Source organism: Somniosus microcephalus, chromosome 15 (genome assembly GCF_052327205.1).
Source record: "Somniosus microcephalus isolate GS21.2 chromosome 15, FLI_Smic_1.0, whole genome shotgun sequence".
Lineage (NCBI taxonomy): Eukaryota > Metazoa > Chordata > Chondrichthyes > Squaliformes > Somniosidae > Somniosus > Somniosus microcephalus.
Genome location: NC_141001.1, coordinates 4,788,287 through 4,811,444, shown reverse-complemented (window position 1 = coordinate 4,811,444; position 23,158 = coordinate 4,788,287). Strand labels below are relative to the sequence as shown.

General features: G+C 55.6%; 1 protein-coding gene across 5 annotated transcripts in view; it reads right to left on the bottom strand.

Moving 5' to 3' along the window:
* The window catches only part of madd (MAP-kinase activating death domain), a 268,175-nt gene that overhangs the window by 162,741 nt on the left and 82,276 nt on the right, over positions 1-23,158 (bottom strand). For 4 of the 5 annotated variants that reach the window (XR_015080939.1, XR_015080942.1, XR_015080941.1 and 1 more), the window contains exons 6-10: positions 18,724-18,837; positions 15,795-15,875; positions 11,196-11,252; positions 1,101-1,279; positions 291-526 (exon numbers count right to left, since the gene is read on the bottom strand). Coding sequence is in view for 1 of the 5 variants with exons in the window: in XM_086007468.1 (XP_085863594.1) it covers positions 291-526; positions 1,101-1,279; positions 15,795-15,875; positions 18,724-18,837 (610 nt within the window). In the remaining 4 variants the exon portion in view is untranslated. The remainder of the gene's footprint in view (positions 1-290; positions 527-1,100; positions 1,280-11,195; positions 11,253-15,794; positions 15,876-18,723; positions 18,838-23,158) is intronic. The other variant, XM_086007468.1, reaches the window with a different exon arrangement.

The window sequence follows — 23,158 nt, the reverse complement described above, 5'->3', positions numbered from 1 at the left end:
GGAAAATGGAGCGGAGGTCCAGATCAGCCGTGATGTAACTGAATGGCGGAACAGTCGAGGGGCCGAATGGCCTATGTTTAGCCCCAATCAAAGACAAGGGCTGAGAACCCTACATGGTGGATATGGAGCACTGAACTTCCTCCCTGTGTGTAGCACCCCGGCTCCCTCTGATGGGACAGACACAATGGCAGGTTCATCTCATTCTCCGCCCTCTCGAGCTGGCTGGACCACATTGGTGCAGATAAACTTGCCCACCGTCCTTCGGCAGTGCCGCCCTTCTCCCGACTTACTGTTGTGGATCCTTTGGAAGGTGTAGTTGGTGGGATTGAGAGACCATTCCCCGGAATACTCAACAGCCTGAGTGCGAGCCAGCTTCTCTGTGAATAACGACAGCTTGGGTCTGGAGGCCAGGAAGGAATTGACTTGGAAAGCAACGACGGGTCGGGGGAAGAGTCTGAGGGTCCGGGTGTGAGCCAGAAAACCCTGCAACACGTTGGGGGAATTGAAGAACCGCACCATGGCAACCCTGAGAACCAAGGAAGACAGTCGACTTAAAATGCAGCAAGGTCAGCTCATTTTTGACACTTTGTACATCTTACACACAGACACACCACACACACAGACACACACCCCACACACACACACCACCCACACACACCACACACACCACACACACCACACACACACACACACACACCGTATGAAGCTGCAGTCTAACCCGGGCACAGGCTCTCTCTCATTCAGTCTGCAGTGTATATTACAGACAATACGAGGCTGCGCTCTAACTGTGGCCCATTATATGTGGAGTCAGTATTCATTGCCACTAAGTGCTGAGCCAGTGAGGATCTACGCCAAACCCCAGTAGTTTCAGTACAGTTACCTTCGGGGCAAGCTGTGACGTCCCCACCAGCCTCGGTCAGGAGTAAAGCTGGCAACGATGCACCCCATGGCCGGAAAGCCCGCCAACACCGAGAACAGCCCTGTGCAGGGCGAGGTGTTGGGGGTGGGGGGCGCGTTGTGGATGGCTACCCTGGCACGGTGACAAGGGGGAGGGAGAAAAGAGTGGAAACACCGAGTTCAATGCCCGCGCTGGGACTCACCGGGTCGCGATGTCAACAGAGTCGACGTCATTGCCGTAGATAAGAGGGTTGAACTCTGTGGACGGGGTGGAGGTCTGCTCATCCCGGGGCCTCCCGCCCAGCATAGGCAGCTCCTGTGCTTCGTTGAACTTCTCCAGATTGAGGATGGGTTGAGTGTTCAAGCTCATGCTCGCCAGCGCCTGTCACGGGACAAGGTACACGAACAGCTTCAACATACGGTCAACCCGAGACCAAGCAGCGCCCCCGTCTCCCCGCCCCCCACCGACAGACAGAGGCAGCACCTCCCTACCCCCAATACACTCCGTCCAACACCCCAACACCCCAACACCCATCCTCATGAGGGACAAAACACTGTGCAGCCTCACAAAGAGCAACGTAATGTAAATCAGAACGGAGAATGGAATGGAATACTGAACAACCAGTCCGAAGGGAGTGAGTGAGTGAGTGAGTCAGTCAGTCTGGGCATGCAGTCAGATACAACACTCAGCTCACTCCACTGGGGCCACATTGATGGACAATGGTGCACCCGGGAAGCCTCTTACAACAAATAAGATTTGACACTTCCAAGCCCACTCCGTGTGCACTCCAGTCCTCAGAACGAAGCCAACGCCACCTCCCAACAACTCAGTCAGAAAAACCAGCAATACCAGGCATGGCACCTTCAGAGGGGGGAGCTGCTCAGAGGCACGTGGCTGGGACAGTGTAGAGGGAGCTTTACTCTGTATCTAACCCGTGCTGTACCTGCCCTGGGAGTGTTTGATGGGTCAGTGTAGAGGGAGCTTTACTCTGTATCTAACCCATGCTGTACCTGCCCTGGGAGTGTTTGATGGGTCAGTGTAGAGGGAGCTTTACTCTGTATCTAACCCATGCTGTACCTGCCCTGGGAGTGTTTGATGGGTCAGTGTAGAGGGAGCTTTACTCTGTATCTAACCCATGCTGTACCTGCCCTGGGAGTGTTTGATGGGTCAGTGTAGAGGGAGCTTTACTCTGTATCTAACCCGTGCTGTACCTGCCCTGGGAGTGTTTGATGGGCCAGTGTAGAGGGAGCTTTACTCTGTATCTAACCCGTGCTCTACCTGCCCTGGGAGTGTTTGATGGGACAGTGTAGAGGGAGCTTTACTCTGTATCTAACCCATGCTGTACCTGCCCTGGGAGTGTTTGATGGGACAGTGTAGAGGGAGCTTTACTCTGTATCTAACCCCGTGCTGCACCTGCCCTGGGAGTGTTCAATGGGACAGTGTAGAGGGAGCTTTACTCTGTATCTAACCCGTGCTGTACCTGCCCTGGGAGTGTTCAATGGGACAGTGTAGAGGGAGCTTTACTCTGTATCTAACCCGTGCTGTACCTGTCCTGGGAGTGTTTGATGGGTCAGTGTAGAGGGAGCTTTACTCTGTATCTAACCCGTGCTGTACCTGTCCTGGGAGTGTTTGATGGGACAGTGTAGAGGGAGATTTACTCTGTATCTAACCCGTGCTGTACCTGCCCTGGGAGTGTTTGATGGGACAGTGTAGAGGGAGCTTTAATCTGTATCTAACCCGTGCTGTACCTGTCCTGGGAGTGTTTGATGGGACAGTGTAGATGGAGCTTTACTCTGTATCTAACCCGTGCTGTACCTGCCCCGGGAGTGTTCAATGGGACAGTGTAGAGGGAGCTTTACTCTGTATCTAACCCGTGCTGTACCTGTCCTGGGAGTGTTTGATGGGACAGTGTAGAGGGAGATTTACTCTGTATCTAGCCCGTGCTGTACCTGCCCTGGGAGTGTTTGATGGGACAGTGTAGAGGGAGCTTTAATCTGTATCTAACCCGTGCTGTACCTGCCCTGGGAGTGTTTGATGGGACAGTGTAAAGGGAGCTTTACTCTGTATCTAACCCATGCTGTACCTGCCCTGGGAGTGTTTGATGGGACAGTGTAGAGGGAGCTTTACTCTGTATCTAACCCATGCTGTACCTGCCCTGGGAGTGTTTGATGGGACAGTGTAGAGGGAGCTTTACTCTGTATCTAACCCGTGCTGTACCTGCCCTGGGAGTGTTTGATGGGGACAGTGTAGAGGGAGCTTTACTCTGTATCTAACCCCGTGCTGTACCTGCCCTGGGAGTGTCTGATGGGACAGTGTAGAGGGAGCTTTACTCTGTATCTAACCCGTGCTGTACCTGCCCTGGGAGTGTTTGATGGGACAGTGTAGAGGGAGCTTTACTCTGTATCTAACCCGTGCTGTACCTGCCCTGGGAGTGTTTGATGAGACAGTGCAGAGGGAGCTTTACTCTGTATCTAACCCGTGCTGTACCTGCTCTGGGAGTGTTTGATGGGACAGTGTAGAGGGAGCTTTACTCTGTATCTAACCCGTGCTGTACCTGCCCTGGGAGTGTTTGATGGGACAGTGCAGAGGGAGCTTTACTCTGTATCTAACCCGTGCTGTACCTGCTCTGGGAGTGTTTGATGGGACAGTGTAGAGGGAGCTTTACTCTGTATCTAACCCGTGCTGTACCTGCCCTGGGAGTGTTTGATGGGTCAGTGTAGAGGGAGCTTTACTCTGTATCTAACCCATGCTGTCCCTGCCCTGGGAGTGTTTGATGGGTCAGTGTAGAGGGAGCTTTACTCTGTATCTAACCCATGCTGTACCTGCCCTGGGAGTGTTTGATGGGACAGTGTAAAGGGAGCTTTACTCTGTATCTAACCCGTGCTGTACCTGCCCTGGGAGTGTTTGATGGGGACAGTGTAGAGGGAGCTTTACTCTGTATCTAACCCATGCTGTACCTGCCCTGGGAGTGTTTGATGGGACAGTGTAAAGGGAGCTTTACTCTGTATCTAACCCGTGCTGTACCTGCCCTGGGTGTGTTTGATGGGGACAGTGTAGAGGGAGCTTTACTCTGTATCTAACCCCGTGCTGTACCTGCCCTGGGAGTGTCTGATGGGACAGTGTAGAGGGAACTTTACTCTGTATCTAACCCGTGCTGTACCTGCCCTGGGAGTGTCTGATGGGACAGTGTAGAGGGAGCTTTACTCTGTATCTAACCCGTGCTGTCCCTGCCCTAGGATTGTTTGACGGGACAGTGTAGAGGGAGCTTTACTCTGTATCTAACCAGTGCTGTACCTGCCCTGGGAGTGTTTGATGGGGACAGTGTCGAGGGAGCTTTACTCTGTATCTAACCCGTGCTGTACCTGCCCTGGGAGTGTTTGATGGGACAGTGTAGAGGGAGCTTTACTCTGTATCTAACCCGTGCTGTACCTGCCCTGGGAGTGTTTGATGGGTCAGTGTAGAGGGAGCTTTACTCTGTATCTAACCCGTGCTGTACCTGCCCTGGGAGTGTTTGATGGGTCAGTGTAGAGGGAGCTTTACTCTGTATCTAACCCGTGCTGTACCTGCCCTGGGAGTGTTTGATGGGACAGTGTAGAGGGAGCTTTACTCTGTATCTAACCCGTGCTGTACCTGCTCTGGGAGTGTTTGATGGGACAGTGTAGAGGGAGCTTTACTCTGTATCTAACCCGTGCTGTACCTGCCCTGGGAGTGTTTGATGGGACAGTGTAGAGGGAGCTTTACTCTGTATCTAACCCGTGCTGTACCTGCTCTGGGAGTGTTTGATGGGACAGTGTCGAGGGAGCTTTACTCTGTATCTAACCCGTGCTGTACCTGCCCTGGGAGTGTTTGATGGGACAGTGTAGAGGGAGCTTTACTCTGTATCTAACCCGTGCTGTACTTGTCCTGGGAGTGTTTGATGGGACAGTGTGGAGGGAGCTTTACTCTATCTAACCCGTGCTGTACCTGTCCTGGGAGTGTTTGATGGGACAGTGTAGAGGGAGCTTTACTCTGTATCTAACCCGTGCTGTACCTGTCCTGGGAGTGTTTGATGGGACAGTGTAGAGGGAGCTTTACTCTGTATCTAACCCCGTGCTGTACTTGTCCTGGGAGTGTTTGATGGGACAGTGTAGAGGGAGATTTACTCTGTATCTAACCCGTGCTGTACTTGTCCTGGGAGTGTTTGATGGGACAGTGTGGAGGGAGCTTAACTCTGTATCGAACCCGTGCTGTACCTGTCCTGGGAGTGTTTGATGGGACAGTGTAGAGGGAGGTTTACTCTGTATCTAACCCGTGCTGTACTTGTCCTGGGAGTGTTTGATGGGACAGTGTGGAGGGAGCTTTACTCTGTATCTAACCCGTGCTGTACCTGTCCTGGGAGTGTTTGATGGGATAGTGTAGAGGGAGGTTTACTCTGTATCTAACCCGTGCTGTACTTGTCCTGGGAGTGTTTGATGGGACAGTGTGGAGGGAGCTTTACTCTGTATCTAACCCGTGCTGTACCTGTCCTGGGAGTGTTTGATGGGACAGTGTAGAGGGAGGTTTACTCTGTATCTAACCCGTGCTGTACCTGTCCTGGGAGTGTTTGATGGGACAGTGTAGAGGGAGCTTTACTCTGTATCTAACCCCGTGCTGTACTTGTCCTGGGAGTGTTTGATGGGACAGTGTAGAGGGAGCTTTACTCTGTACCTAACCCGTGCTGTACCTGCCCTGGGAGTGTTTGATGGGTCAGTGTAGAGGGAGCTTTACTCTGTATCTAACCCGTGCTGTACTTGTCCTGGGAGTGTTTGATGGGACAGTGTAGAGGGAGCTTTACTCTGTATCTAACCCGTGCTGTACTTGTCCTGGGAGTGTTTGATGGGACAGTGTAGAGGGAGCTTTACTCTGTATCTAACCCGTGCTGTACCTGTCCTGGGAGTGTTTGATGGGACAGTGTAGAGGGAGCTTTACTCTGTATCTAACCCGTGCTGTACCTGCTCTGGGAGTGTTTGATGGGACAGTGTAGAGGGAGCTTTACTCTGTATCTAACCCGTGCTGTACCTGCCCTGGGAGTGTTTGATGGGTCAGTGTAGAGGGAGCTTTACTCTGTATCTAACCCGTGCTGTACCTGCCCTGGGAGTGTTTGATGGGTCAGTGTAGAGGGAGCTTTTCTCTGTATCTAACCCGTGCTGTACCTGTCCTGGGAGTGTTTGATGGGACAGTGTAGAGGGAGCTTTACTCTGTATCTAACCCGTGCTGTACTTGTCCTGGGAGTGTTTGATGGGACAGTGTAGAGGGAGCTTTACTCTGTATCTAACCCGTGCTGTACTTGTCCTGGGAGTGTTTGATGGGACAGTGTGGAGGGAGCTTTACTCTGTATCTAACCCGTGCTGTACCTGTCCTGGGAGTGTTTGATGGGACAGTGTAGAGGGAGGTTTACTCTGTATCTAACCCGTGCTGTACTTGTCCTGGGAGTGTTTGATGGGACAGTGTGGAGGGAGCTTTACTCTGTATCTAACCCGTGCTGTACCTGTCCTGGGAGTGTTTGATGGGACAGTGTAGAGGGAGGTTTACTCTGTATCTAACCCGTGCTGTAGTTGTCCTGGGAGTGTTTGATGGGACAGTGTGGAGGGAGCTTTACTCTGTATCTAACCCGTGCTGTACCTGTCCTGGGAGTGTTTGATGGGACAGTGTAGAGGGAGGTTTACTCTGTATCTAACCCGTGCTGTACCTGTCCTGGGAGTGTTTGATGGGACAGTGTAGAGGGAGCTTTACTCTGTATCTAACCCCGTGCTGTACTTGTCCTGGGAGTGTTTGATGGGACAGTGTAGAGGGAGGTTTACTCTGTATCTAACCCGTGCTGTACCTGCCCTGGGAGTGTTTGATGGGACAGTGTAGAGGGAGCTTTACTCTGTACCTAACCCGTGCTGTACCTGTCCTGGGAGTGTTTGATGGGACAGTGTAGAGGGAGCTTTACTCTGTACCTAACCCGTGCTGTACCTGTCCTGGGAGTGTTTGATGTGACAGTGTAGAGGGAGCTTTACTCTGTATCTAACCCGTGCTGTACCTGCCCTGGGAGTGTTTGATGTGACAGTGTAGAGGGAGCTTTACTCTGTATCTAACCTGTGCTGTACCTGTCCTGGGAGTGTTTGATGTGACAGTGTAGAGGGAGCTTTACTCTGTACCTAACCCGTGCTGTACCTGCCCTGGGAGTGTTTGATGTGACAGTGTAGAGGGAGCTTTACTCTGTACCTAACCCGTGCTGTACCTGTCCTGGGAGTGTTTGATGTGACAGTGTAGAGGGAGCTTTACTCTGTACCTAACCCGTGCTGTACCTGCCCTGGGAGTGTTTGATGGGACAGTGTAGAGGGAGCTTTACTCTGTATCTAACCCGTGCTGTACCTGCCCTGGGAGTGTTTGATGGGACAGTGTCGAGGGAGCTTTACTCTGTACCTAACCCGTGCTGTACCTGCCCTGGGAGTGTTTGATGGGACAGTGTAGAGGGAGCTTTGCACTGTATCTAACCCGTGCTGTACCTGTCCTGGGAGTGTTTGATGGGACAGTGTAGAGGGAGCTTTACTCTGTACCTAACCCGTGCTGTACCTGCCCTGGGAGTGTTTGATGGGACAGTGTAGAGGGAGCTTTACTCTGTACCTAACCCGTGCTGTACCTGCCCTGGGAGTGTTTGATGGGACAGTGTAGAGGGAGCTTTACACTGTATCTAACCCGTGCTGTACCTGTCCTGGGAGTGTTTGATGGGACAGTGTAGAGGGAGCTTTACTCTGTACCTAACCCGTGCTGTACCTGCCCTGGGAGTGTTTGATGGGACAGTGTAGAGGGAGCTTTACTCTGTACCTAACCCGTGCTGTACCTGCCCTGGGAGTGTTTGATGGGATAGTGTAGAGGGAGCTTTACTCTGTACCTAACCCGAGTTGTACCTGCCCTGGGAGTGTTTGATGGGACAGTGTAGAGGGGGGTTTACTCTGTACCTAACCCGTGCTGTAACTGCCCCGGGAGTGTTTGATGGGACAGTGTAGAGGGAGCTTTACTCTGTACCTAACCCGTGCTGTACCTGCCCTGGGAGTGTTTGATGGGACAGTGTAGAGGGAGCTTTACTCTGTACCTAACCCGTGCTGTACCTGCCCTGGGAGTGTTTGATGGGACAGTGTAGAGGGAGCTTTACACTGTATCTAACCCGTGCTGTACCTGTCCTGGGAGTGTTTGATGGGACAGTGTAGAGGGAGCTTTACTCTGTACCTAACCCGTGCTGTACCTGCCCTGGGAGTGTTTGATGGGACAGTGTAGAGGGAGCTTTACTCTGTACCTAACCCGTGCTGTACCTGCCCTGGGAGTGTTTGATGGGACAGTGTAGAGGGAGCTTTACTCTGTACCTAACCCGAGTTGTACCTGCCCTGGGAGTGTTTGATGGGACAGTGTAGAGGGGGGTTTACTCTGTACCTAACCCGTGCTGTAACTGCCCCGGGAGTGTTTGATGGGACAGTGTAGAGGGAGCTTTACTCTGTACCTAACCCGTGCTGTACCTGCCCTGGGAGTGTTTGATGGGACAGTGTAGAGGGAGCTTTACTCTGTACCTAACCCGTGCTGTACCTGCCCTGGGAGTGTTTGATGGGACAGTGTAGAGGGAGCTTTACTCTGTACCTAACCCGAGTTGTACCTGCCCTGGGAGTGTTTGATGGGACAGTGTAGAGGGAGCTTTACTCTGTACCTAACCCGAGTTGTACCTGCCCTGGGAGTGTTTGATGGGACAGTGTAGAGGGAGCTTTACTCTGTACCTAACCCGTGCTGTACCTGCCCTGGGAGTGTTTGATGGGACAGTGTAGAGGGAGCTTTACTCTGTACCTAACCCGAGTTGTACCTGCCCTGGGAGTGTTTGATGGGACAGTGTAGAGGGAGCTTTACTCTGTACCTAACCCGAGTTGTACCTGCCCTGGGAGTGTTTGATGGGACAGTGTAGAGGGAGCTTTACTCTGTACCTAACCCGTGCTGTACCTGCCCTGGGAGTGTTTGATGGGACAGTGTAGAGGGAGCTTTACTCTGTACCTAACCCGAGTTGTACCTGCCCTGGGAGTGTTTGATGGGACAGTGTAGGGGGAGCTTTACTCTGTATCTAACCCGTGCTGTACCTGTCCTGGGAGTGTTTGATGGGACAGTGTAGAGGGAGCTTTACTCTGTATCTAACCCGTGCTGTACCTGTCCTGGGAGTGTTTGATGGGACAGTGTTGAGGGAGCTTTACTCTGTACCTAACCCGTGCTGTACCTGTCCTGGGAGTATTTGCTGGGACAGTGTAGAGGGAGCTTTACTCTGTATCTAACCCGTGCTGTACCTGCCTGGGAGTATTTGATGGGACAGTGTAGAGGGAGCTTTACTCTGTATCTAACCCGTGCTGTACCTGCCCTGGGAGTGTTTGATGGGACAGTGTAGAGGGAGCTTTACTCTGTACCTAACCCGTGCTGTACCTGTCCTGGGAGTATTTGATGGGACAGTGTAGAGGGAGCTTTACTCTGTATCTAACCCGTGCTGTACCTGCCCTGGGAGTATTTGATGGGGCAGTGTAGAGGGAGCTTTACTCTGTATCTAACCCGTGCTGTACCTGCCCTGGGAGTGTTTGATGGGACAGTGTAGAGGGAGCTTTACTCTGTATCTAACCCGTGCTGTACCTGCCCTGGGAGTGTTTGATGGGGCAGTGTAGAGGGAGCTTTACTCTGTACCTAACCCGTGCTGTACCTGCCCTGGGAGTGTTTGATGGGACAGTGTAGAGGGAGCTTTACTCTGTACCTAACCCGTGCTGTACCTGTCCTGGGAGTGTTTGATGGGACAGTGTAGAGGGAGCTTTACTCTGTATCTAACCCGTGCTGTACCTGCCCTGGGAGTGTTTGATGGGACCGTGTAGAGGGAGCTTTACTCTGTATCTAACCCGTGCTGTACCTGCCCTGGGAGTGTTTGATGGGACAGTGTAGAGGGAGCTTTACTCTGTATCTAACCCATGCTGTACCTGCCCTGGGAGTGTTTGATGGGACAGTGTAGAGGGAGCTTTACTCTGTATCTAACCTGTGCTGTACCTGCCCTGGGAGTGTTTGATGGGACAGTGCAGAGGGAGCTTTACTCTGTATCTAACCCGTGCTGTACCTGTCCTGGGAGTGTTTGATGGGACAATGCAGTCCATTTGAGGAACAGAGTTCCGTCAGTACGTTTTGAAGAGCTGTGCGTGCAGCTCAGAGAAGTGACTGGGGAAGGAGGGTGGGGGACAGTGGGTAATTTGAAAGTTGGGCACGTTTTGGCACCAGATCCCAGAAGATAACACAGATTCAGGATAAGAAGGGCCGAGTGTGGAAGATTCAGACCTGAAAGGATACTGTGTTTTTTGTCGCAAAAGGAACCAGGGCACATGAGGTGATAATGTGTGGGGCCCGGGTGCACGGCACTGAGCGCACACTCGGTCAAACAAGTGGCAAACCACACACACTAGTGCTTGCAATCATTATCGGTTTAATGACAGCCTTCACAGAGGGATGTCCTGAATCAGCTGCAATGCATTTACTATGTTGGTTTGCAATGGGCCAGGTTCCCCGGGTATTAACTGGGGCCCTCGGCAGACAACTTACACTTGCCCACCATGTTAATTTCAAGTCACTTGGTAGAAGCATTTGAGGCCAATGCCACGAATAGAAGCATGCTCTAAATTTGTTATACTAAAATAAAAACTGAACATTTAGCCAAAATATAAACTGCATTCAATAAGTTGAATTTGGTGGTCCATGGGGGGGGGGGGGGGGGTGCTATTTGAAGTCTGTTTTCAAACCAAAGGTTGGAGGGGGAGGAGGGGGCGGGGGGAGGAGGGGGCGGGGGGGGAGATAGCGGGAGGGCGGGGGGAGGAGATAGCGGGAGGGCGGGGGGGGGGGGAGGGGGGGGGAAGACCGAGGGCGGGGGGGAGACTGAGGGTGGGGGGGGGGGGGCGAGGGTGGTGTGACAGGAAGGGAGGAGCGAGAGGAAGAGGGGCGAGAAGGTGGTGACGTGATGGCGAGGGGTTGACGTGGTGAGGGTGCAGGTGGGAGAGGAGGGTGAGGGTAAGGGGTGATGGAGGGCTCCACCAAGATCCAAGTTAGTGATTAGCGGCAGCGAGGCTGTCAGGTTGCACTCGGCTGTTGGAGGAAGGTCTCGGAGAAGGACAGGGTGGAGAGGAAACAAGTTTGACGTTTTAGAATGGATTTTATCAGACCCGCACCTTCAGCCAACAGCCGGGAGCAGTCCCCGAAACAAAGCGCACCAGAATGAAAGCAGTAGAGAAATTTTAAAATGGACCTTCTTCTCCGCTGTGACGAGCTCCTGCTGCATGATCACACTTAAGCTAACCAAACACTGGACGGCAAAGGACAAGATGGAAGACACCATGACAACACCAACAACAGCAGCCAACCAGCCATGAGGATGAGGCCCCAACAGGAGGAACAAAGAGTGCGGAGACACAGACGAAAGGAAAATCTATTACTGGAACAGTCAGGTAGAGAAACCGGCGAGCGAGAGTGCGGGGTCGAGTTACTGTCACAGTCAGAGGGTCGAACCTCGGAGCAGAGCATCAAAGAAGGGAGGGGGGAGTGTAGAGGAGGCCTGCAGTGGCGAGGGGAATGCCTGGGTCCTGGCTCTGCAGCTGGTGACACCTCTACAACAGCAGCTCAACAGGAGATGGCAGGCTTGCTTCCGGCAATAGTCCAATGGTTGAGTGAGAAGAGGCTTCCTCTGCATGACCGATCCGTTCGTACACTCTCCCCCACCCACTGTCCTGATCCCCAAATTTAACAGCAAGTCTCTCCTCCTGGACCAGTGCCGGCGACACCTTTAACTGAAGGCCGAGTGGCGCCCAGCTTGGTGCCACAGTTTCCCAGCACGAAGGCCGAGCCTTTCCTTCTCCATATATGTCATGGAGGGTTATGGGGACGGCGGAGTCAGAGGGCACTGGGTGGAGCCGTTTAAGAACCGATTCCCAACCAGCACTCCATTCAATGGACATGGTTCCAAAACATGCAGAGAGCCTCCTTTTGACACTGCACTTGAGTGTTTTAAAGCTCCCACACACTCCAGTAGTTCAGCCATTGATAGGCTCCGCTTATTTCATGCTCTGCCCCCGTGTCAGTAACTCGTTTACCTTCAGATACTGCGAGCGGCACAGTGCGGAGAGAAATATAAAAGGAAAAAAAGGAAAAGAAAGACATACAAGTGGCGATGACATTGTCTGTAGCCATGGACTAACCCAGCGCCCGGCCCCTGACAGAGTGACGAGGCCAGCAGTTCACAGCAGGTGCCTGGCACTTCGAAACACAGGCATTACAAGGGAGTGGGGTGGGCCTGTGGGCACTCGGAGAGGTGGCACAGCCTGCCGTTCAGGGGCAGTTACAGTGCGAGTTGTCCCGCCACCCACACGGGGAGCTCACCGGCAGGTGGCTGGCACATTGCAGTCAGCAGGATAACCTGATCAATTTAATCCCTCTTTCAGATAATTGGGTTTATTAATTCAATGAATCGATGGAGAATGTGATCCCAGAGTGCAGATTAATGGTCATTATGCAGTCCACCGTGGGAACTCCAATGAGGACTCAGAGACTCCCCCCTGCACCTCCGAGCAGCATCATGGAGAAGAGGACTGCTGGAAGACAGCAACAGCGGGAGCTCAGACTCCAAAGCCTGCTGTCCCCAACGCTGATCAGCAAGTACCATCGCCGAGCTGAGCGCTCCATCAGCGAGGTCAGCACGGCCCCACTGCAGCCCTGGGAAGCCCACGCTTTGTTCTGCCAGTGGGGCCTGCCCTCCACAGTCTGAGCGCCACGGGCACAGTTCCTCGCTGTGGAACTCAGGGAGCCACCTGATTGCGATGCAGCACCGGCAGGGGGGGGTCTGGGACCAATATCACGGTAACGCCAACCTGCTACGTAGCACAAGTGTGGGATTGGGGGGCTGGTGGGGAATCATGCAAAATACACATTTTAACACTGCTCCGGCCGGCACGTTAAAAGCCATGGAGCTTCACTGGTTCCTTTTAACAGTCTGCACACCAGGGTACATTTCAGTCCAAGCCAGGGACTATTGGCTCTCCTTTTAGACAGGTCAGACCACTAGGTGGAGCTCACACCCACTGCAATCTGCTGCCATCCACTGGAGGGCAACAGCAATGACAAGGAGCAGGCAAGAGACCGGGCCCCCGCCCCGGAGACCCCCACACCACCCCACCCAGAGACCGGGCCCCCCCACCCTGCCCCCCACCCTGCCCCCAGGGAGCCCACCCACCCTGCCCCCACCCCCCACCGAGACCGGGCCCCCGCCCCGGAGACCCCCACACCACCCCACCCAGAGACCGGGCCCACCCAGAGACCGGGCCCCCCCACCCTGCCCCCCACCCTGCCCCCAGGGAGCCCACCCACCCTGCCCCCACCCCCCACCGAGACCGGGCCCCCGCCCCGGAGACCCCCACACCACCCCACCCCGAGACCGGGCCCACCCAGAGACCGGGCCCCCCCACCCGAGACCGAGCCCCCACCCCCCCCCCCCCCCCCCCGAGACCGGCCCCCCCCGAGACCGAGCCCCCCCACCCTGCCCCCCGGGAGCCCACCCACCCTGCCCCCACCCCCCACCGAGACCGGGCCCCCCCACCCCGCCCCCCCACCGAGACCGGGCCTCCCCACCTTGCCCCCCAGAGCCCCCCCACCCCGCCCCGAGACCGGGCCCCCCCACCCTGCCCCCGGGAGCCCGCCCACCCCGCACCCCCCCCCGAGACCTGGCCCCCCCCACCGAGACCGGGCCACCACCCCGGAGACCTGGCCCCCCCACCCTGCCCCCCGGGAGCCCACCCACCCCACTGAGACCGGGCACCCCCCCTGCCCCCCCACCCCCCTTGATCCAGGAGACCAGACCCCCCACTCTCACGGCCCAGGAGACCGGACCCCCACCACCCCCCTCGATCCAGGAGACCGGACCCCCACTCTCCCGGCCCAGGAGACCGGACCCCCACCTCCCCCCTCGATCCAGGAGACCGGACCCCCACCTCCCCCCCTCGATCCAGGAGACCGGACCCCCACCACCCCCCTCGATCCAGGAGACCGGACCCCCACCTCCAGTACAGGAGACCGGACCCTCACCACCCCCCTCGATCCAGGAGACCGGACCCCCACCACCCCCCTCGATCCAGGAGACCGGACCCCCACCTCCAGTACAGGAGACCAGACCCTCACCACCCCCCTCGATCCAGGAGACCGGACCCCCACTCTCCCGGCCCAGGAGACCAGACCCCCACCTCCCCCCTCGATCCAGGAGACCGGACCCCCACTCTCCCGGCCCAGGAGACCGGACCCCCACCTCCCCCCTCGATCCAGGAGACCGGACCCCCACCTCCCCCCTCGATCCAGGAGACTGGACCCTCACCACCCCCCTCGATCCAGGAGACCGGACACTCACCACCCCCCTCGATCCAGGAGACCGGACCCCCACCTCCCCCCTCGATCCAGGAGACCGGACCCCCACCTCCCCCCTCGATCCAGGAGACCGGACCCTCACCACCCCCCTCGATCCAGGAGACCGGACCCCCACCTCCAGTACAGGAGACCGGACCCTCACCACCCCCCTCGATCCAGGAGACCGGACCCCCACTCTCCCGGCCCAGGAGACCGGACCCCCACCTCCCCCCTCAATCCAGGAGACCGGACCCCCACTCTCCCGGCCCAGGAGACCGGACCCCCACCTCCCCCCTCGATCCAGGAGACCGGACCCTCACCACGCCCCTTGATCCAGGAGACCGGACCCCCACCACCCCCCTCGATCCAGGAGACCGGACCCACACCTACCCCCTCGATCCAGGAGACCAGACCCCCACCTCCCCCCTCGATCCAGGAGACCAGACCCTCACCACCCACCTCGATCCAGGAGACCGGACCCCCACCTCCCCCCTCGATCCAAGAGACCAGACCCCCACCTCCCCCCTCGATCCAGGAGACCGGACACTCACCACCCCCCCTCGATCCAGGAGACCGGACCCCCACCTCCCCCCTCGATCCAGGAGACCGGACCCTCACCACCCCCCCTCGATCCAGGAGACCGGACCCCCACCTCCAGTACAGGAGACCGGACCCTCACCACCCCCCTCGATCCAGGAGACCGGACCCCCACCTCCCCCCTCGATCCAAGAGACCAGACCCCCACCTCCCCCCTCGATCCAGGAGACCGGACCCCCACCTACCCCCTCGATCCAAGAGACCAGACCCCCACCTCCCCCCTCGATCCAGGAGACCGGACCCCCACCTCCCCCCTCGATCCAGGAGACCGGACCCTCACCACCCCCCCTCGATCCAGGAGACCGGACCCCCACCTCCAGTACAGGAGACCGGACCCTCACCACCCCCCTCGATCCAGGAGACCGGACCCTCACCACCCCCCTCGATCCAGGAGACCGGACCCTCACCACGCCCCTCGAGCCAGGAGACCGGACCCCCACCTCCGGCCCAGGAGACAGGACCCCCAACCCCGACCCAGGAGACCGGATCCCCACCTCCAGCACAGGAGACCAGACCCACCCACAACCCCCCACCTCCCCAGAGGCTGGACCCACCCCCTCCCCCACCCCAGCCCAGGAGACCTCTATGCCCGCTCACCCGTCTCCGGGATGGAGTATCTGGGGGTAGGCCGCAGAGTGCTGCGGACACGGGCACCACTGCAGAGGAACCAAGGTGTGGGACTGGACAGTCAGCACCCGGGGAGAGCGAGTATCACTACAAGGGGCTGTAGGTGACGAGGTGGTCAACACACAGGATGGGCTCGCAGCTTTTCCCCCAACTCCATCTGACGACTGACTTTCCTTCCCAGATGGGCTACCACCAGTGGGCAGGTGGAATCTGCCGGGCAGCAGTCACCGCCTCCTACCTGCTTCAGGTGCTTCTTCAGCTCAGTGGCTTCCGGTTCAGGCATGACGGGCAATACCTCTGCATTAGTGGGCGCAATCACCTGCCAATCATAGAAACACCACAGGTCAGAGGCTAAAGGTCCCAATTTGCAGCACCTGACTTTGTCAACTTGTATGGGAGTGGGGCAGATTTTGATGGGCGTGCCTTTTTCCTCTCTCAATGCAGCAACAGTGACAGACCCGTCTTCTCTTTGGCACCGAGATTGTACATCAGTGCTCCATTATCAGCGGCAGACACTGCTCAGACAGCAGGCTCCATAACTGGGGACCTACGTGGGCTCACTTCACTCTGCAAGCAGCAAGTCCCAATCTCGAGCCTGTCAGAGGGAGACAGAGAGTTGACACTAGCCCCCCCAATGTTCACGCTAAGGTGCGCGCACAGCCTCGCAGTAATCTCAAAGGTCCTGCTCAGCGGCTTTTACATTGTAAATACCACGCACACACAGAAATTTAAAGGGATCGCACATTAAAAGAAACAGGCCGCGCAGAACATAGCGAGCTTATAGGGAACATTGTCCCCCAGCACTCCCTTAGAGAAGGGGCGGAGGGATGCTCAGACACCCCTCTGCTTCACCAGTCACTTAAGCATTAGCAGAGGCCTTGGGAGCGTAACCTTCCTTCTAACCTGGGGAATAGTGCATGACAAGAGTGGGCAGGTCACAAGAGATAATAGCTGACAATTACCATGGATCAAAGCTGTCACAAGTTGCTCAGTCAGTTGAAAGAAAGATCGCTTAATGACACAGCACCTTAGAATATCACAAAGTGCTTTGGAAACAATAAATTACTTTTGAAGCAGTCACTGCTATACAGGTAAACACAGCAGCCCAATCAGACACCACAAACAGCAAGTCAACAACCAGCCAGATAATACGCACTGGTGGAGGAATGAATATTGACAGTCATGGGAGAACAAGCCTGCTCTTTTTCCAATAGTGCCATAGGATCTTTTACATCCACCTGAGAGAGAGGCGGGGGGTGGGGGGCGCCTCAGTTTAACATCTGAAATATGGCACCTCCGACAGTGCAGCGATCCCCGCGGTGCTGTCCCTCCGACAGTGCAGCGCTCCCTCAGTACTGCCCCTCTGGCAGTGCAGCGCTCCCTCAGTACTGCCCCTCCGACAGTGCAGCGATCCCCGCGGTGCTGTCCCTCCGACAGTGCAGCGCTCCCTCAATACTGCCCCTCCAACAGTGCAGCGCTCCCTCAGTACTGCCCCTCTGGCAGTGCAGCTCTCCCTCAGTACTGCCCCTCTGGCAGTGCAGCTCTCCCTCAGTACTGCCCCTCCGACATTGCAGCGCTCCCTCAGTACTGCCCCTCCAACAGTGCAGCGCTCCCTCAGTACTGCCCCTCTGGCAGTGCAGCTCTCCCTCAGTACTGCCCCTCCGACAGTGCAGCACTCCCTCAGTACTGCCCCTCCGGCAGTGCAGCTCTCCCTCAGTACTGCCCCTCCGACAGTGCAGCGCTCCCTCAGTACTGCCCCTCCAACAGTGCAGCGCTCCCTCAGTACTGCCCCTCCGATAGTGCAGCGATCCCCGCGGTGCTGTCCCTCCGACAGTGCAGCGCTCCCTCAGTACTGCCCCTCCAACAGTGCAGCGCTCCCTCAGTACTGCCCCTCTGGCAGTGCAGCTCTCCCTCAGTACTGCCCCTCCGACAGTGCAGCGCTCCCTCAGTACTGCCCCTCCGGCAGTGCAGCTCTCCCTCAGTACTGCCCCTCCGACAGTGCAGCGCTCCCTCAGTACTGCCCCTCTGGCAGTGCAGCTCTCCCTCAGTACTGCCCCTCCGACAGTGCAGCGCTCCCTCAGTACTGCCCCTCTGGCAGTGCAGCTCTCCCTCAGTACTGCCCCTCCGACAGTGCAGCGCTCCCTCAGTACTGCCCCTCCGGCAGTGCAGCACTCCCTCAGTACTGCACTGGCAGTGTCAGCCTGGATTCTGCGCTGAAGTCCTAGAGTGGGGCTGGAACAGATGATCTTCAGACTCAGAGGAGAGAGAGCTCTCAGAGTGAAGACTCTCACAGGGGGACAAATTTGGCTGATTTGCGCCTCCCGTTAGCTGAGGCGCAAAGCAACTAGCGCCTGGGCGCGGCGCCGCTGACGCCTCCCGCGAAATTCAGCGGGAGCTTAGCGGTGGCGATACCAGTTAGCGCCCCGCAGCGCTGTGCCTCTGGCGATTGCTTCATCGCTGTGCACCGCGCCCCGGCCTTTGGTAGCACCCCCCTGACTTTCCGCCGGACGCTATGTCCGACAGGGTCAGGGGAGCCTACCTTTGGCTGGGGCGGCACAAATTAAAGGGGAGGTGCCAGGTGGCCATTTTTGTTGCTGACCGCCCGCCAGCACCTGCCCCTGTTGCTATCCTCGACCCACTGTGAAGTCTCCCCGCGGAGAGCCGGCTGCGCTCCGTGAGCCCGGCACTTATCGAGTACCGGGCTCTTGCGCAGGAACTCTGATCCCTGGTCACCCAGCTGGGCCCCGCTGCACTAGGACACTTGCCTTTAACAGGGGAGGGAGGCCTGTAGTTCTGTGGCGTGACGCTGCGGCGTGATATTCACCGGTGGCACCCCAAGTGAATTTCGGGCGTGGGAGTGCTCATTTTTTCGGGGCGGCCCGGCGTATTTAGCGCCCCAAAGAGGGCACAACCCAATTTTGCCCCCTCAGACTGGTCTCCGAGCCTTCCTTGGTTCTGGGAAGGGCAAGGCGCAGGGCAAAGGCCAGTTCCGAGCCCCTCAGGTTCAGGTGTGAAGCAAAGCAGCAATATTGGGAGCAATGGTTGGTGAGCACCTGACTGCAGCATACGGAAAGGACCTCCCCGAATGACCCTTATCAGCCCCAAATGAAGACAAGAACCTCACTGCACATTCACTCAGAATACTACCTCACGCTCTAGCTCTTTACCTTGTTCGCATCCAGGTCAACGAGCCACACATCATCGGGCATCCTGAAATCAGCCTTATAAAGGAGGAAGCTGGCTGGAACCCCAATGATGTAGGGGGTCGGTGCTAACAGCAGCTGAAGAACAAAAAACGACTGGTTATCAGTGATTCCTAAACAGGCCAATCAATACACACAGGGTATAAACCTCAGCCCCATCACACACAGGGTATAAATCTCAGCCCCATCCCACACAGGGTATAAACCTCACCCTATCACACACAGGGTATAAACCTCAGCCCCATCACACACAGGGTATAAACCTCAGCCCGTCACACACAGGGTATAAACCTCAGCCCCATCACACACAGGGTATAAACCTCAGCCCCATCACACACAGGGTATAAACCTCAGCCCCATCACACACAGGGTATAAACCTCAGCCCCATCACACACAGGGTATAAACCTCAGCCCCATCACACACAGGGTATAAACCTCAGCCCCATCACACACAGGGTATAAACCTCAGCCCCATCACACACAGGGTATAAACCTCAGCCCCATCACACACAGGGTATAAACCTCACCCCATCACACACAGGGTATAAACCTCACCCTATCACACACACGGTATAAACCTCAGCCCCATCACACACAGGGTATAAACCTCACCCCATCAAACACAGGGTATAAACCTCAGCCCCATCACACACAGGGTATAAACCTCAGCCCATCACACACAGGGTATAAACCTCAGCCCCATCACACACAGGGTATAAACCTCAGCCCCATCACACACAGGGTATAAACCTCAGCCCATCACACACAGGGTATAAACCTCAGCCCCATCACACACAGGGTATAAACCTCAGCCCATCACACACAGGGTATAAACCTCAGCCCATCACACACAGGGTATAAACCTCAGCCCCATCACACACACGGTATAAACCTCAGCCCATCACACACAGGGTATAAACCTCAGCCCCATCACACACAGGGTATAAACCTCAGCCCATCACACACACGGTATAAACCTCAGCCCCATCACACACAGGGTATAAACCTCAGCCCATCACACACAGGGTATAAACCTCAGCCCATCACACACAGGGTATAAACCTCAGCCCATCACACACAGGGTATAAACCTCACCCTATCACACCATCGCACATAGGGTATAAACCTCAGCCCATCACACACAGGGTATAAACCTCAGCCCATCACACACAGGGTATAAACCTCAGCCCATCACACACAGGGTATAAACCTCAGCCCCATCACACACAGGGTATAAACCTCAGCCCATCACACACAGGGTATAAACCTCAGCCCATCACACACAGGGTATAAACTTCAGCCCATCACACACACGGTATAAACCTCAGCCCGTCACACACACGGTATAAACCTCAGCCCATCACACACACGGTATAAACCTCAGCCCGTCACACACAGGGTATAAACCTCACCCCATCACACACACGGTATAAACCTCAGCCCATCACACACACGGTATAAACCTCAGCCCGTCACACACAGGGTATAAACCTCAGCCCCATCACACACGGTATAAACCTCAGCCCCATCACACACAGGGTATAAACCTCAGCCCCATCCCACACAGGGTATAAACCTCAGCCCCATCACACACAGGGTATAAACCTCAGCCCATCACACACAGGGTATGAACCTCAGCCCCATCACACACAGGGTATAAACCTCAGCCCCATCCCACACAGGGTATAAACCTCACCCTATCACACACAGGGTATAAACCTCAGCCCATCACACACAGGGTATAAACCTCACCCTATCACACCATCACACACAGGGTATAAACCTCAGCCCCATCACACACACGGTATAAACCTCAGCCCCATCACACACAGGGTATAAACCTCAGCCCATCACACACAGGGTATAAACCTCACCCTATCACACCATCACACACAGGGTATAAACCTCAGCCCCATCACACACAGGGTATAAGCCTCAGCCCGTCACACACAGGGTATAAACCTCACCCCATCACACACAGGGTATAAACCCCACCCACCATCACAGGGTATAAACCGCAGCCCCATCCCACACAGGGTATAAACCTCAGCCCCAACCCACCATCACACACAGGGTATAAACCTCACCCCATCCCACCATCAAACACAGCCGCATCGGCTCCGACAATGCCACCGTCCACACCAGTGCTTACGACATGTCTTCCTTTTTCCTCAACCGAGGATTCCCCTCTACCGTGGTTGACACGGCCCTCGACTGTGTCTGTTCTATCTCCCGCACTTCTGCCCTCACCCCTGCCCCTCCCTCTGGAACCACGATAGGGTTCCCCTTGTCCTCACCTTTCACCCCACCAGCCTCCACATTCAACGGATCATCCGCCGCCATTTCCGCCAGCTCCGTGATCCCACCACCAAACGCATCTTCCCCTCCCCTTTCAGCATTCTGTAGGGACCACTCCCTCCGAGACACCCTAGTCCACTCTATCACCCCCAGCACCCCTTCCCCTTCGCTCCGCACCTTCCCGTGCAAGCGCAGGAGACACAACACCTGCCCTTATACCTCCCCCCTTCCCACTGTCCAGGGCCCCAAACACCCCTTCCAGGTGAAACAGCGATTTACTTGTACTTCTTGCAATCTAGTATACTGTATTCGCTGCTCACGATGCGGTCTCCTCTACATTGGGGAGACCAAACGCAGATTGGGTGACCGCTTTGCGGAACACCTCCGTTCAGTCCGTAAGGGTGACCCTGAGCTTCCGGTTGCCTGTCATTTTAATTCACCGCCCCATTCCCACTCAGACCTCTCCGTACTCGGGCTCTTGCATTGTTCCACGGAAGCTCAAGGAACAGCACCTCATCTTCCGATTAGGCACTTGACAACCTTCCGGACTCAATATCGAGTTCAACAATTTCAGATCATAACCTCAGCCCCTATTACATTTTTACTTATATTTTTTTATCCACACCTTTGTTTTGGCCTTCCCCCCCCCTTTCTCTCCCACATGGCCGCTGTCTCCCATTCTGCCTGCACATTTCACACCTAATCTAGAGCCGTCTTTTGTCTCCACTCGTCCTTTCACCATCTCGTCTGGTTTTGAATACCTCTTAATGTCTCTTCACTTCTCTTTTGTTCCCTCCCAGCCCCCAACCTGGCCTTTTAATCTGTTTCATTTCCTGTGCTTCTTCAGTCTTGACAAAGGGTTTCGACCTGAAACGTTGATTCTGTTTCTCTCTCCACGGATGTTGCCTGGCCTGCTGAGTTTTTCCAGCATTTTCTGTTGTCATACAGGGAATAAACCTCACCCCCATCCCACCTTCACACACAGGGAATGAACCTCAGCCTCATCCCACCATCACACACACGGTATAAACCTCACCCCATCCCACCATCACACACAGGGTATAAACCTCAGGCCCATCCCACCATCACACACAGGGTATAAACCTCAATCCCATCCCACCATCACACACAGGGTATAAACCTCAATCCCATCCCACCATCACACACAGGGTATAAACCTCACCCCATCCCACCATCACACACAGGGTATAAACCTCACCCCATCCCACCATCACACACACGGTATAAACCTCAGGCCCATCCCACCATCACACACAGGGTATAAACCTCACCCCATCCCACCATCACACACAGGGTATAAACCTCAATCCCATCCCACCATCACACACACGGTATAAACCTCAATCCCATCCCACCATCACACACAGGGTATAAACCTCACCCCATCCCACCATCACACACACGGTATAAACCTCAGGCCCATCCCACCATCACACACAGGGTATAAACCTCACCCCATCCCACCATCACACACACGGTATAAACCTCAATCCCATCCCACCATCACACACACGGTATAAACCTCAATCCCATCCCACCATCACACACAGGGTATAAACCTCAATCCCATCCCACCATCACACACAGGGAATAAACCTCAGCCCCATCCCACCATCACACAGGGTATAAACCTCAGCCCCATCCCACCATCACACAGGGTATAAACCTCAGCCCCATCCCACCATCACACACAGGGTATAAACCTCAGCCCCATCCCACCATCACACACAGGGTATAAACCTCAGCCCCATCCCACCATCACACACAGGGTATAAACCTCAGCCCCATCCCACCATCACACACAGGGTATAAACCTCACCCCATCCCACCATCACACACACGGTATAAACCTCACCCCATCCCACCATCAAACACAGGGAATAAACCTCAGCCCCATCCCACCATCACACACAGGGAATAAACCTCACCCCATCCCACCATCACACACAGGGTATAAACCTCAACCCATCCCACCATCACACACAGGGTATAAACCTCAACCCATCCCACCATCACACACAGGGTATAAACCTCAGCCCCATCCCACCATCAAACACAGGGAATAAACCTCAGCCCCAT